Source organism: Girardinichthys multiradiatus, chromosome 18 (genome assembly GCF_021462225.1).
Source record: "Girardinichthys multiradiatus isolate DD_20200921_A chromosome 18, DD_fGirMul_XY1, whole genome shotgun sequence".
NCBI classification, from domain to species: domain Eukaryota; kingdom Metazoa; phylum Chordata; class Actinopteri; order Cyprinodontiformes; family Goodeidae; genus Girardinichthys; species Girardinichthys multiradiatus.
Window position 1 is genome coordinate 23,857,349 of NC_061810.1, and position 16,616 is coordinate 23,873,964.

At 39.2% G+C, this 16,616-nt stretch overlaps 1 protein-coding gene across 2 annotated transcripts in view; it reads right to left on the bottom strand.

Annotated features, from left to right (window-relative positions):
* The window catches only part of gucy1a2 (guanylate cyclase 1, soluble, alpha 2), an 82,086-nt gene that overhangs the window by 45,647 nt on the left and 19,823 nt on the right, over nucleotides 1-16,616 (bottom strand). For both annotated transcript variants that reach the window (XM_047392109.1, XM_047392110.1), the window contains exons 3-4: nucleotides 16,064-16,188; nucleotides 12,802-13,712 (exon numbers count right to left, since the gene is read on the bottom strand). In XM_047392109.1, coding sequence (XP_047248065.1) covers nucleotides 12,802-13,712; nucleotides 16,064-16,188 — 1,036 coding nt within the window. The remainder of the gene's footprint in view (nucleotides 1-12,801; nucleotides 13,713-16,063; nucleotides 16,189-16,616) is intronic.

A 16,616-nucleotide genomic window follows, 5' to 3' on the forward strand; every position in this document is an offset into this window, starting at 1 on the left:
TCAAATGACGCCAGTTTCTTCTCTATGTAAAGGTCCTTAAAATGGGTAAGTCCCTTCCTGTGATACTCCAAGAACACTCCGTCCTGGACAGATGGTTTAAAAAAATTATTAAGGACTCAAGAGGGAAAAATTGTGGAGTTTAAAGTATTTCCTAAACTGGCCCCATATTTTCAGTGAGTGTTTCACTACTGGATTTAGAATAGAGTTAGATGAAGAGAGTGGAAGTGGGGAACAAAGTATGGCTGGGATGGATATGATGTTGTCACTGCGTAATTCCATAGTCACCCAATCAGGACGGTCACTTGAGTTATGGTAAAAATACCAGAATACTAGGCATTTAAGGTTGGCAGCCCAGTAATAGAATCAACAGTTAGGAAGGGCAAACCCCCCCACTCCTCTTTAGATTTTTGAAGTTGCAACTTGTTGAGCCTTGGCGTTTACCCTGCCATATATAAGATGTAAAAATTGAGTCCAACTCATTGAAAAACAAATTGGGGATAAAAACAGGTAGTGCCTGAAAGAGATATAACAATTTGGGTGGTATAGTGATTTTAATTGAGTTGATACATCCTACAAGGGACATGGAGAGTGGCGTCCACTTTGTGAGGGATCTTTTCACTTGGTTCAGCAGGGGAATCAGATTTTCTTTAAATAAGTTTTTATGTTTTTTTGTCACTGTGACACCCAAATGTGTGAATTTTTGTCTATCAATTCTGAATGCCAAGTTGGCAAAGTTTGATATAGTTGCATTATTGCCCAGAGGGAAAAGCTCACTCTTGGTAAGGTTCAGCTTATACCCGGAGAGCCGACCGAATTGGCTAAGCAGATCGAGAGCGAAAGGCAATGAGGTTGATGGTTTGGAAATAAAAAGTAGAAGATCATCTGCATAAAGCAACGCCTTATGTTCCTTGTTATTTCTCCAAATACCAGATATTTCCCTACTGGCATTCAATGCGATGGCGAGGGGCTCTATGACCAGATCAAAAAGCAGGGGGCTTAGAGGACAGCCTTGACGGGTGCCCCTTTGTAACTTAAATATGGTGTTTTTCTTTTTAAACAGATTGTTACAAATTAACTGCGCCTCCTCTCAAGGACTCTGCTTTGTCATCAAATTTTTTTATGCTGCTCTGCACCAGTAATTCTGGAAATCTAGTTAGTTAAAGCAACAAATTCAGCACTTACACAAGACAAAGACTACAATCAGTAAAGTGCAGCCAGTAGACCTAATGCTGACATAACACCTCTCCTAATCTTGGCAGTTTCACACTCTGCATGCATAAATGTTTAAAATGATCAGATTCAGATGGCTATTTCTGTTGGCAATCCAGTGAGACAAAATGAAAGAAATTGGGAGAGCATGAAAAATGTCTGACAAGGCCAGAGATGGAAGTAGTCAAAGAAAGAGAATGAGATGCAAGGACATAGGGAAAACAGACCGGCATGAGAAGAATGAGACACACTGTACTTGATAAACAGAAATCAGGGACAGGAAGAGAGGGGAGGAGAGAAGGAGAGCTGGAGGTGGAACATAGACCTAATGCACTTTTTTTCTGAGAAGATTCTGGGAGATGTCAACATACTCATTCGCATGAACAGCCACTGAGCAGCGAACAGTCAATGAGTCAGCCTCTTTCACACACACACACACACACACACACACACACACACACACACACACACACACACACACACACACACACACACACACACACACACACACATCCGTGTTTTACTATCTTTATGAGGACTTTTTGGTTACTTCCATTGACTTCCATTCATTTTCCTTGATTTTTAGTGCCTACCCCTAACCCTAACCAGTTAATACCTAACCCTAACCCTAACAATAAATCAATTCATACCCTAGTCCTAAACCTAGCCCCTGTCCCAAGAACGGAATTTGAAAAAGTGAGGATCAGGAAAATGTCCTCACTTTGCGATAAAAATACGAAAAATGGTTCTCACTCAGCAACAAGTACAAGAACACACACACACAAAAAGCTTCATTGGTCTTATCTTGTCAGACTTCAGTGTGCAATTCTCTAGTATCCCATTCACTGCTTTAAAAGCTGCTGTATACAATAGACAAACATACATGAAAAGATACCACATATGAATATGATCCCCACCAAAAAAGTTGCTTGTAAAATCATTTTCTAACTGAATCTGAGAACAACATGAGTATTTGTGCTAAACATAATCACTCATGGAAGCCATAAAGCACAAATCTTGCTGAGAAACTGTACAACATCACAGTTCTTTTCATTGTTTGTATTTCATGTAAATAAAATACTTCATTTAACAAAACACAATTAGATACATTTATGAAAACCAGACTTAAGGGCCTAGAAATCAGGAGCTTTGTAAACTAAATCAGGAGTGTCTGAAGTGTGGCACATGGGCCATTTACAGCCCTTGGAATGATTTTATGTGGCCCCTGAACACAATTCAAGAATGGCAATATTTGGCCAGCTAGGGCATGTGATTGAAAACAATGGGTGGTTTTTTAAAGTAAAATATTAACTGATTAATTAACATAAAATCAAACAGAAAATGTTAGGTAGAAACCTTTTTTTTATTTCATAGCAATTAGAACTTCCAGCAGCCAATACTTTAACTCAATAGCACCCCATTCATTAAACTTGGCTAAATACAGCAAGCATATTTTCACAGTGCTGTTGCTAAAAAAAATATATATATATTTGTGTGACCATGAAAACCAAACAACTTCATAACTCTGTAGGCCTTTTTTTAATGAGACCAGCGTGCAACACCATTTTTATGTTTTGGATCTACTATGATTTATAAATCACTTTTCAACAAAAATCAGTTCACTTTGTTTCATTAAAATATGAAAGGGGACATGTCATGCAAAATTCACCTTTTTAGCCTTTAAATTCATTTTGTTGTGAATGTGGAGTCTGTAGGAGTACAGAAAAGTTGAATTTAGTTTATCCAGGTGTTGCAGAGATATCTTTATATTCTGTTTGGGTTATCAGTCCATAGAGTTTTCCCTATTATCTGTTACATTTTTTTAACTGTTACGTCAGTGCAGCTGATTAATTTCGCGTATCCACCATATTTATTTCTCATTGCGATTTAGTAGTCCAAGCTCAAGTATGCCTATGCTGCAAGAGGATAAGTTCATTTCGATTGTTGGGTGTATTAGCCCACACAATTCATTACACTGTCCCCCACCATCAGAACCCCTCAGAGTGCCTGGTTAAATCTTCCTACATTAGTGTGGAAATTCCTATCTCCCCCATTTCAAGGACAAGTGCCTTCAGCAACCTCCGCTAATATCAAAAAGGATTTGCTGAAAGACTTCATCTGATTAAGGCATCAGTTCCTTCTGTCTATGGAAACAATGGACGCAGCAAAGCTGTAAGCTGCAAATAACGCTAAAATGACAACATATTTTATTTTAGACATGAATTTATTATGTTGATATGATGTCCTGGCCATTGTTTTGATAGCAGTAGCATTGTTAGCATGCTTATGTTAGCACTGTGTGCTGCTTTTAGCTCCTTGAGGACAGAACCGTACTGCGTTTGGAATATTATTACAAAAACCGTTTTGCGTTGTTTTGCCGTTTTTGTCTTGCTTCTGCGCTGCTAGATCATTGTCATCAAACTACATAAATGGCCAAACAGGTTAAAGTGGAGCGCACCTTAACCTGCTGGGGGGCGGGGTGTAAAGTTCCTCAACAGCATTTAAAGAGACCACACCAAAACAAGTTGCTCTTTGACGCACCTCAGAACAGGAGTAAAAGAGGAGCCTGTGGAAATACAAGTTTAGACCACAGCATTGTAGTTCCACTTTTTATAGATCACAACTAAATGATTTAAGTTTGCAAAGGAAGGATTTAAACGCATGATATGTCCCCTTTAATATACATTAAAATAGGTTTATTACTAGAGTATTTAAAAACTTTATGCCATGTGGCAAAAAGTTTGTAGACCAATGAATTATATTAATGTTTAAACTCAAAAAAGAGAATTCAATTCCGGCTTGGGCCGGAGCTCGAAGATTTTTATGCATTTAGATTTTTGTTACAACCACAAACGTCAATGTATTTTATTGCCATGTTATATGATTCAAATTTGAAAAGTGTGGGTTGGATTTTTATCTAGGTCAACTGAGACAATACTTTTTTGCTGCAATTACAGTTGAAAGTCTTTAGGATTTTATCTCCACCATCTTTGTACACCTTGAGACATCTCCGCCCATTTTTTTTTGTAATACAGCTCGAGCTAATTCAGGCAGATTGGAGTATGTCTGCAAACATCGGTTTTAGAACCTTTGCAAAAGATTTTCAGATATTAGGCCTGGACTTTGACTAGGCCATTCTTACAGATTAATATACTTTTATCTAAATGATTTCATGTTGTAGATGTGGCTATTACATGCAGGCTAAAAATATAATTACAGAATTTCTTTATGGTAATATCGCAATCATTAATGACTTTGGCAAAATACATTTTTGAACAGACTTTATTCAGTTTGCAAAATTTTGTCAGCTTGTGTAAAGAAGAGGGAATCTTTGTTAAGTACATAGCAAACTCTGTTCTAAACTGTTTTGCCTGATTTAAAATAATAATTTTAAAGATTAAAGATGACCTACTTGGGTTAAACGTGTGTGTGTGTGTGTGTGTGTGTGTGTGTGTGTGTGTGTGCGTGTGTGTGTGTGTGTGACTCAGTATCATAACAATTTTATTAAAAACAAGCACCACATCACCGTGCTCTATATATAACTTTGCCTTCTTATATATATTATGGAATTGATTATTTTCTGACATTTCATCTTTTTTTTGGTCTTTTAATTTGTTTTCATATATTCATTCCTTATTTATCTTTCTTGGATCTGCCTCTGGGACTACAGAGGGAAATTAGCTGGAAAAAAATCTAGGGCTGTACATCTTTGCTCTTTGACCTTAATGTTTGAGGTGCAAGGCCCCAGAGAAATAAACAAAAAAAAAAAGGGTACTGAAAATTTTCTACTCATCTTAGTTTCAAAGGTTAAAGACATAATTTATTTAATGTGTAAAACAAATACAATATTTTCTTGTGGTGCTTCTGACTTTTCTCATGCTTCCTTGTATTTTCAACTTAATACAACAGAAAGAGAGAAGTGATTTTCAAAGACTGCTCCTCTGAACAAACAGCAGCGATTTACCTACGTCAGATCAAAGATGGACCCCGATGACATCAACATTTTCTTTGTACGAGACATGCAGGTGCACAGATGATGCAAACAAGCAAACCTCTTTCAGGACCACAATTGCATTTGTTAGATAAGAACGATTACAGTGCATTGTCAGCCATTTTTCTCCTCAGTTCCTACTTCTCAGTCTCTTATCCAGTGCTGTGAAAATATATTTGCCCCATTACATATTTCTTCTGTTCATTCTTCTATATGCTTTCTCGTCACCCTTACATGTTTCATCATACAACAAATGTTAACACCAGGCAAAGGTAACTACTGCATGTCATTCAGATCCTGAAACATCATAGCAGCTCTAAAACAAACACGTTTGACTGCGGGTAAGACGTTCTTATTTTTAAATGTTAAAAAATGTGTTAGTGTACTCAAGACCGATAGTTATTAATGGCTTTGTTTCTCATTTGTTGTGTAATTTATTTAGATCTGGGGCAAGATCTTTTAGCCTACTTCATGTTGTCAGACAGGTTCCATTCAAGTGAATTCTTGACTACAGCAGAGATGTTTACAAATCATGCTTTTCAAGTCAAGTCTTCGAGGGGCAAGTCCAACATAAGTCTCATCTTTCACACCAAATCAGAATCAAGTCTCAAGTCTCTAATGACTAAAACAAACATTTTCTTATCAAATCCATGACATCTAGTGCACCACTAACCCTGCACTGCTGCAGGTAAGGGTTTTAAACATATATTGTTTGTGCTTAGGCTTAAATTACCACATAAACATTTAATAATTTACATAAATCATTCAATAATAAGTCAAATATAAGAAATCTGTGGGGTCAAATATTTTTAGTTCACAGCACTGCTGCACTAATCAATTTTACATAATTTATGGCGAAATGTTATGGAAAAGAGCAGGATTTGTATTTTTCTTTAACTAACAGTTAAAACTCAGCGCGGGCTCTGGATAACATCAAACACCTCACACACACTATTTACTTATAGATGAACTGACTCATTCTTGGCAGACTGTTGACTCTTTGACACCAAAGAGACTGGGAACGCTCAGATATTTGCAGTAAAAGTCTGACCATTATGGAGGTAAGTGTTTCATGAGTCTCTGATTGTGTCTTGGTGAATTAAATGTTGTCGACTGGAAGTGGAGGAGGAATTTAAGCATACTAAAAATTATATCTTGTTTATCATGTCTGACAACCTACTGAGATACAATGTGAGGAAGATGTGAGGAATAAAAAAAAACACGATAAACGATATCATCCAGAGCTTGGAGGAGAGCCTTTGACTGTACAACCTCTTTACAACCCCTTGTGTGGTGGCCACCCTGTTCACACAGAGTAAAGAGACAGCTAGAGATGCAGTTTGCCTTTTTTCAGTAGGGCTCTGAATGTCTTCTGCACAGCAAATATCTTTAGGTGAAGAGAGGATAGAAGTCAAACCGAAAAGCCACTACAGGCCACTCAAACACACACCTCTGAGGCTGCGCATGTGGAGCGTGGTCTCCTTACCCCAGCCTGTGGCCTTTTTTCTCTGCCATTTCTAGTAAAAATTTCTGCCAATTATTTCCTGGCTCTCTATCTGTGTTTCTTCTTTTGCTTCCCTGACCAGGTGACACAGGACTCACGGGGAAAAGAATAAGGAAAGCTATGCCTGCTCTCCGGATCCACAAACACAGAAGACAGTTTAAGCACAGTCCCATTTCTAAAGAAGTGCCCAGACTGTGCAAAACATAAAGACACAGAGAGCTTTGTAAGTTGTAATACTCACATAGGACAATGCCAGTCAGCAGGTTATATACCATCACTGGCATGAACTCATATTACCTTTGGGTTTTTCATGATGCATTTGAATGGTTGTTTTATGGAGCGGAATGATTTTTCAACAATTAACAGAATCAAAATTATATAAACAGCCTCAAATTGAGCATACACCACCACTAATATGTGTCTTAGAAAACTGCAATGAAACAACATGCTTATTAGTAGCCATGAACAAACTTTCAGCATGGTTTTGGTTGGATATTCTACCACTCTTCTTATCAGAAATGGTAGAGCTTATTTGAATTGATCGGTTTCCTTCCACAGACTCAGCTATTAATCATAGTCCATAAACCTTCAATAGGATTGAGGTCGGAGCCATACTGGAAGCTTTATAGTAGCTTCATTATGCATTATCTATTCCCCAAAAGTTTCAACTTTCTAGGTGTTCATTTGAGGTAAAGTTGTAAAGTATGGAGGTAGTTCTTCTTCTACATTATTTCATCCCCATTTGTGTGAAGTACCAGTCACACAGGCAGCAAAATACACACACCATAATGCTGCCACTAAATGCTTGACAGCTGGTAGAGCCTATCTCGGTTTGAAAGCCTCACTCCTCCAAACATATCTTTTGTCATTTTCACCAAACACCTCAATAATGGTATTATCTGACCACAAAACTGTTTGTGAAGGTAATCAGCTTGTCCTTATGGGCAGCTGTGAATTTCAGTCATGCCAGTTTTGCAGCAGGGATGTCTTTCTTGGTTGATGTGGTGATGAGCTGATGAGCTTTGGTGGGAAATCAACTGGGAAATCAAATAGGACAATGATCTGAAACACACATCAAAAATGTTTTTGTAATGAATAAAGTAGGCTAACATGAAACTGCTGGAATGGCCCTGATCTAAACCCAACTGGATATTGATAGAATATGATTAAAAGCTGGCCCTGTATGAGCCTGTGTGTATAATTTTGACCCTGTAGGATTAGACACAATCTGCATAAATTTAAACTTGAGCACCAATTGTTTCTATATGTTACTGAAATTGTCATTGAAGTATGCTGTGTAGTTATTTTGCCCTTGAAAGCCATAGTTCAAATGCTTAATTAAAACTCAGAATTACAATAGCGTTTAGCATGGGTCCTTTTTGTGCAAGTGGAGACCCTGAACTTCACAATCACGTCATGTCGAAAACCTAATTGTGTTTTGGGGTTGACCTTGTATAGGAAAAAAAATGTACCTGAGGATTTACAGCAGATAGCCGTTTCACATGCAAACCCTCATGCTTCCTTCTGCATGAGCTTGCTAGAACATCAGTGACTACTGGAGCGACAGAAGGATAAGAAAACACTTGCCAAGACAGGCAACAGTGAGCTTTTTTTTTTTTTTACAGTTTGCAAACATGAAAGTTTGTCCTTCATTCTTTTCCTTTTTTGAATCTCTCATTCTATCACACGTCTCACTGTGAAAAGCTGCGTTGCTTTATCTTACACTGTTTGTGACATGGTTAGTGACATACGAGGCTGATGGTGGAACAGCTGATAATTTGTGATGCTCTTTTCGTGTTACCGACATGATTTTTACATAATAGAGACTGCTACAAGAGGAGTTCAACCATTTAAAAACCACATGGCCAGATCATTAAACAACTAAATCAGCTTTGTTAGTGTAAAGGGTACGTCTTTGAGGACCCCTTATTGATCCATTAGAGCTTCCCAACCATCTGCAAGTTCCCTCATGTTTGATAACTTCTCTGTCACATTGAGCAGCAGTCTTTAACCTTAATGTTCCTTTTTCTTTTACTTCCTCATCTTTAATTGGTCTCAGTAGGTGTGTTTCATCACTAACGACACTGTAGCTTCAGCCCAGGTTGAAATGCGGCTAATTTTTAGATATGAAATCCTGCTCGTAACTTAAAAATTACGTTCTTGAGTGTTACCATAACTAATTCCCCCGTATAGCACATCATTGGGAAGTGGAAGGAAAATTATAAATAATTTGCCAATATTTTTCACAAAATAAACTATTCGCCTTCAAAAATTCCTTTTTTTGTTTTTAGATTTTGTGGCACTGGTGACCTTTATTCACAGTAATCAGGGATATGGGCAGAAAGTAGAGAGGAAGGCATGCCTCAAGGGCAAGAAGGTTGGGAATCTAACACTGGACAGCTGTGTTGAGGACTAATAACCACCCTACCAACACACCTAATTAGTAAACATCGAGAGCTAAAAATTAATCCATTCATCCATTTTCTATACCTGCTTCTTCTGTACTGGGTCGTGGGGCAGCTGAAGCCTATCTCCAGTGGTCCACCCAGGGGGGGGTCCACCCTGGACAGGTTGCCAGTCCATCACAGAGCAACACAGAGACACACAGGACAAACAGCCATGCACACACCCATTCACACCTAAGGGTCAATTTAGGGAGACCAATGAATCATGTTTTTGGACTGTGGGAGGAAGCCAGAGTACCCTGAAAGACCCCCGCATACATGGGGATAACATGCAAACTCCATGTAGAAAGACCCCCGGCCGGGAACCGATCCCAGTACCTTTTTGCTGCAAGGCAACAGTGCTACCAATGCTAAAAATCCAAAAATCGAAATACGATGGCATAACAGATAAACAGGTCAAGGAGAGCAATTAATCAGAGAATCAGACAAGAGGCCCACAGTAACTGTAGAGAAGCTGCAGAAATTTAAAACTCAGGTGGGAGAATCTGCTCACACATGCACCCCACAAATCTGACCTTATTTAGGAGCAGCAAGAAGTAAGTCGCTGTTGAAATAAATAAGAATTCCTATACACAGTTTGCCACAAGGCATGAAGGGAACACAACAAACATGTGAAAGAAGGTGCTCTAGTCATACAAGATCATAATTCAACTTTTTGCCTGGATGTAAAATGCTATTTGTGGTGGAAAACACGGCATATCCCTATCCCTATGAGTCCCTATGAGTCCCATAGAGAAACACGGTGGTGGCAGCATCATGCTGTGGGGATGTTTTTTGTTCATCAGGGACAGAGAGGCTAGAGGCTGGCAGTTTTAGTGAAAGGTGGTTCCACAAAGTTTTGACCCACGGGGCCTGAACAGAAATGAACGGCAAATAATGCACCACTTGTACAACTGGAAGAAGGATTCTTAATTATATGCAATCAACTTTTATAGGTGTTGGCTGGGTGTCAAAACAGATTTTTAAGCTAAAAACTGAGTCCAAAAAATATCTTTTAAAACACGAATATCAGTACATATTCACACATACACAAATAACCTGTACGAGTTGATGTAAATATTGTACACTGGGAGGTTTAACATTTAACTTAGGGAAAATTGAGACATAAACACAGCACGTCACCAGAGCTAGACCGATCCGTCTCCTCTCTGTCAGTATTGTTCTGTGTCAGGGTGTTTGGTTGTGTCACAGACATCCTGCAGAGACCAACCAATCGATAAAAAACAGGATACAGCACACAGCTCCAATTGATTTGTTTTTCAGGCAAATTGGAAGCAATTCAATCTTCACTCCTCTTGTGAAAAAAGAATTTACAGGTTTTGAGTGTGCTGTGATAAAATTTCACTCAGAAACCACCTCCACCAAAGGAGCGTTAGATTTTTTTTCTGTTTCTGTTCAAACACTGACATCTGGCTAGACAGAGGACAATGTGTGCTCAAAAGGTAACTTTGTAACTGTACACATTTAGTTGAGAACAATGTATCACCTGATAGATATCAACACAGTGCAGAGATGGCTTTTTATGGCTCCACAGAGCAGAAAGTCTGATACAATGCCGTACATTATCCTGTGCTTTATTGATCAAACGTGGACTGGGCAGTTATTAATCCGAAATCATACATCTCAGTCTACAAAAAAGTATAGCTGCTTTGAGTACTTGAACACCAGAGACCGTCTGGACTTTTGGCGCATCTGCTGTTCACACATTTCCTTACAAAGAAGGTGTCTCAGGTGAAGATCTGCTCTTAGAGCATGAAATATGAGAGAGGGTGTGAAGAGAAACCTCCGCCAAGGGTGCAGAACATGGTCCAGAAATTGTAGTGTGGGCAGAGCTGTTTCCCTTAAAGAACAGAAAGAATGTCAGATAAAGGTCCCTGATAGAGATGCACCAATCAATTGGCTGGTGAGCAAATCCGGTTTTTAACTTGACTGACTTGACCGGTGACCAGCTGATCGGACACTAAAAAAACCAAAAACCATTTTTTTCGGTCAGTAAACACACTGTAGCTTGGAGTCCATTCTGCGCCGGATAGAGCATATCCACATTGTAGAGGTTTTTCTGAGTAAAGATGACTCAGAGTAAACTACTTTATTATTAAAGGAGTCTGAATTTTCTACAGAAATAAGTCCGCCGTTTCTAGTGGCAGCCACTTAAAAAATTAGAAGTCTTTACATTGGTTACGATAGACGAAGGATCAGCAGGGGACAGAGCTGTCAGAAAAGTTACATTTTACAAACACAAAACGAACCTTACACAGGTAAGATGGAACAACTGCTGTTCATCACACTTTGTCAATAAAATATTACCATATTGAAAAGACCACCAGTCAATCTAGTAATAGTTATCTATACATCTGATTTGTTTTGGATTGATCTTTGGCACGTTACTGCTGCTGAGTTGGGAACGTGGCGGCATTTAGATGCCTTCACATGTCCAACGCAACCTTGAGGGCTTCTCAAACAGAAAATGTTTCGTTGAAGTGACTTGATGACACTTAGAGCTTGAGGCAGTCAACCTGTCAGAATCAGAAATGGAGAGAAACTCACCTCTTTGGAAAAAGCATTTCTTTAATAAATAATAATGCCAAATCTTTACATTTATAGCATTTGAAGCCTTAAGTTTCAGAAGTTGTATCTTTAATAGTTTAACTTCTCCACATTTAGTACTTATGAGTATGAAGCTTTTATTTTAATTCAGCAAGTTTTCTCTGGGCTGATTTAATTGAGAGTGGGTTATTCTTACTGCTCTTCATCATTCATGGTGTTACGTTTTCTCGCTATTTACAGTTTGTTGCCCACTGTCACGGCTCTTCTTCATGTCCAAATTCCCAGGAAAAATCTGTACGATCCCTTCTGTGAACTTGCTTCACAACAAACATTGGCCACTGGACAGCAGGAAAGTCAAGATGTGTTCAAAAATCATCTGTGCTTTAGTAATTCATATAATCTAAATGTCAACTTTTCATACATAAATATACACATACATACATACAGTGTACTGCTAAAAGTATTTTAGTACCCCTGCCTACCATTGAATTCAGGTTTTCATACAAACTGCTTCCACAAACATTTGTGAAAGAATTGGTCACTGTCGGGAGTGACTGGGAATGACAGTAACTCAGCCGACGCTGAGACCCCACTCTGTCTGTCTGTGTGTGAAGAGGTCAGTCAGTAGCTACAGACTTTTAAACTTCATGTGGTTTTCAGATTAGCTCAAGAACAGTAGGTAGAAAGGTTCATGGAATGGCTGCATGCCCACATAGCTGCATCTAAGCCTTACACCACCAAGTGCAAGGCAAAGTGTAACAGTCAGTGGCGTAAAGCGTGCCTCCGCAGCACTCTACAGAAGACATGTTCAACTAGAGTGAAAAACCATGTCTCTGTGTAGAAATCCAATGGAAGGATCCGGGTTTGGCAGTAGCCAGTAGAATGGCACTTGGATGACTGCACTGTGTAAAGGGGATTACGGCTCTTTTTCAGAATTTGGGCGTCTTAGTTCCAGTGGAAGAAACTCTTAATGTTTGACAATATAAACATTAAAACAACAGCTATTATAGCAAGGGCCACAACTTTGCAGCATATGGATCATTCCTACTTGTTAAAAACAGTAGTGTTTACAATGGTGATTTTACCTTCTCCTTGGTGCCGGCTTGCATGGGGTCGGGCCTGGTACGGATAGTAAATGGGGATGCGAGTCTCAGCAGTATGCCCTGGAAAGAAGGTTCCATCTTGGGTGAAACAATCTCAAAACAGTCCCTAAATGAGAGGATCCGGTGGGGCTCAATGCGAGCCTGTTTCCTCAGTCCTTCTCCAAGCTGCAGCAGCTCCATGCGATGTCCCAGGACAAGGTGAAAAGGGAAGGCACGGCAAAACGTAGCCAGGGAAATGCAAAGATCACTGGGATTAGTAGATAGGGGGAGTGGGGGGCGGTTAGTGCTCACCGATGCCAAATTTGGGATGGAAGAGACTGGAGAGGGGCAAGTCTCTTGGATTAAGAAGGATAGGCAAACTGTGGGAACTGAGGTTGGAAAAAGAGATGGAGGGGAGGGGGATGAGGAGGGTGAGGCAGTGGGGGATGCAGTGGGGGTGGGGGTTGTAGAATCACAATCTGTATGTTCTGTTTCTTCATTTGGCAACAGGGGAGTGAGAGGCGGCACCTCTTCCACCTCAACCTCTGAATGAAAGATCCGCCTGGCAACAGCTCTAATCAAACCTGGCATAACTAATCCCACAACAGGTGCAGGGTTGAAACAATGAAGAAACAACACCTTCCCTCTGCCGTCTCTGTCACCACTATTTCCAAGTTTCTCCAATTTCCCTCTACCTTTCTCCTCTTCGCGAGGGTCCTTGCATTGAAAAGAAGGGCTCTCGGAGGAGGCCCGGCGCCCCGTGGAGGTGCGAATGTGTTCTAAAATGGCGTCAAAACCATTGAAGAAATCCTGAAGGTTGCCGCCTACAGCCCGCAGTACTCGCTCATTTTCCTCGAAGCAGAGGCCAAAGAATTCCTCGCCAAAATGCTCTCGCAGCTCGCAGAACGGTACTCCTGTGAGAAAAGGGGATGCAAAAACACCAAAGTCAGGAAGACAGCTCTGCAGTGTGAACTCTGCATACACACAAAATAACCTCACAGACAACCTTTCCTGTCCACACGAAGAGAATCAAATGAAACAACAAAACAGAATCATAGATGTGACATACTTCTTGTATCATTTTTTTAAAATAAGAAAATATGCAGATTGAAGGCTACACTGCTGAATTATTATTAGCTTGGGGTTTTCTCTTTCACATCTGACATGAACCCTGCTGTTTCAGCTTTTTAATTATTTTCTTACACCCAAAATTAATGAAGTAAAAATACTTTTAAGCATATCGACCACAGGAACTCACCAGAGTAATGAACATCAAAGCTTTGCAAAATAATGAATATTGATAGGATAAAAAGATCATCTGCCTACTGACTAAAAATATTGGGGAAAAAACAGGATTAAAGGATTACGCAAAACAAATACACTTGAAATTTTATATAAAAGAATATAATCATGCAGAATCACAGCACACTGACATCAAATAAAGAAGTCTGAACATTAACAGCTTCTAAGGCTTCCTTCACTTCTTCCTATGGATGCATTCTAGTCACTTTCAGCTATGAGACCTCTAACAGGCTGCAGGGCTCATCTTAAAGGGAAAAGGTCCTGGATCCCTCATGAAGAGCTAGATGATGTGTCTAACTGGCTCACTTTAAATCTGACCAAAATAAACAGCATAAAAAGGAAAAATAAAATGGATAAAAGTTGCATAGGAGTCAGTCCTATTTCACTGACTTGTTTTAGAGGCTTGTTTTAGAGCAAATCGTTTAACAAGCAACTGCATTTAAAATAATTGGCAGAAATCAATTTCCACACTAATGCTGCAAGGGTTTACATGTGAACTTATTTTTAATGATCAGATTTTTGCAAACAGCTTTAAATCTTACTGAAGAAACAAAAACAAATTTGTTGAAGGTGTTTAGGCTGATTTACCAAATGCTCTGGAAAGGTGATAAACAAATATGCTAAAAACGTTTTACACAAACAAATGCATTTAAAAGTAAGAAATTATAACTAGGGTGGAAATGGAGCAGGGCAATTTGCTGATTTTAATGCTGAACTTGGTGTAAAACTTGGTGTAAAAGCGTGATGAGGCCCAGTCCACATTTACCTGCTGATTTGTTTTAAAACTGTGATTTTTTTTGTGTTTGCACCACTTGTCCCAATGCAAACATAGTTGCTTTTGTGCATTTTATCTAAAGAGGGAAATAAAAATAAATGTTTGTACCGTATCTAAATAGAATGGATATTCTGAGATGTTTTGAAACAACTTTATGCAACTGTATTACTTTCTGGTCCAAACCTCACAACATCAAGTTTCAATTTAGCTTAAAATGTAAGCTGTAAAAGTTCATGATAAGAAGGGAACAGTAAAAATTCTCATTGATTCTCAAGATACATATAAAATACTTAGTTTCTCCTATTTTAATGAAAAGTGTCTACGATGTTTTATAACAGCAACACCTGGTTTCACTTCACTCGGCACGGTACTGGTTGGGTTTCCACTGACCCACTGACAGCTGGAAATATGGCTTGAACCCCCGCCTCCAGCCGTCAGTGTGGTGTGCTGCGCTGTTATTAACGTTATTGTGTGACATTGTCACATTAAAGTAATCTGCGTGAATGATAGAAAAAATAATAAGTAGAAATAAATAGACTATAAAAACACCAGTATATTAAATACAAATAATGTTTGTATTATTGTTTTATGCAAGAATGTCTTATATATGTTTTTATTTAATGTATGAACATTTCCACTGGGATAATTGGACCACAGCCAAGCCAGAATTTATAAAATAAGACTCAGGGGTACTGATGTAAGGGAGGTGTGGCAGGAAAAGCGGAGAGGAGAGACGCCGTTTGGACTGGTAAAGCTCCAAGGTTTGCCTGAAGAAGTTACAATTTTGGGCTTTATAAGGAAGTTTTTGTCTCAGCCATGGCAATAACAAGCCGAAGACTTCTGACCGCGGTGAAGTTAGTTTTAGGTTGGATATTGGATGTTCGTGCTCCACAGATTCACCAGAGTCTTCTTCCCGTCTGACACGAAGCAGGCAGTCTGATTACAGGCAGCTGCTCTCTGCCTGGTCCCTCTTCCTGCAGAGACTGGTTCGCTTAAGGACCGTCAATACATTTCCAAACCAAACACACTGTTTCGTGGGGGTATTGCTTTGTGTGTATTGGGGAAATGTATGTTTCTTTTCTTTCAGTCTTCAGCAATGGTTTATGATTTGTAAATAGTAAAATTATATTTCGGTTTGACGTCAAACACAAAATAGTGTTGTATGTCTGTCTCACGTTACATGCTTACCCAATATTGTGGCCATGTACTGCAGAATCTGTAGGACGCCTTCCTCTGAACCAGAGTTTTCAAGAAACGGGCACCTCTCCTCTTTCTTTTCACACTGCCTTTCGCCACTTCCAACATCCTGACACCTGTGAGTCACAAAAAGCAAACAAAGAAATGTATAATCAACCCTGGGATCAGTAAAAGAAACTAATATGATGCTCAAACTGATAGGAGGCTAAATTTATCTCATCTAAGATAATTATATTTGGAGTGACATCTGGATAGCGTGCAGAGGAGAAAGAACATTATGCAAAACCCACATGTGGTGTAGCTGTGTTGCACATTAGCTGGTGTAGTTCCTCTATTTCTGGTTGTGAGTGCAGAGTAGATATATTTGAATGGATTCATCACATCAAGGAGCCTTGACTATTGTTCCAGAAAAAGAAAAAATATTTGCCCCCTTACAGATTTCTTCTGGGTTTTTTTTTTCTGTATTAGATCATCAAACAAATGTTCATATCAGACAAAGATAACCTGAGTAAATGTTCAGCAATCTCTGACCTTAAGCTCAAGT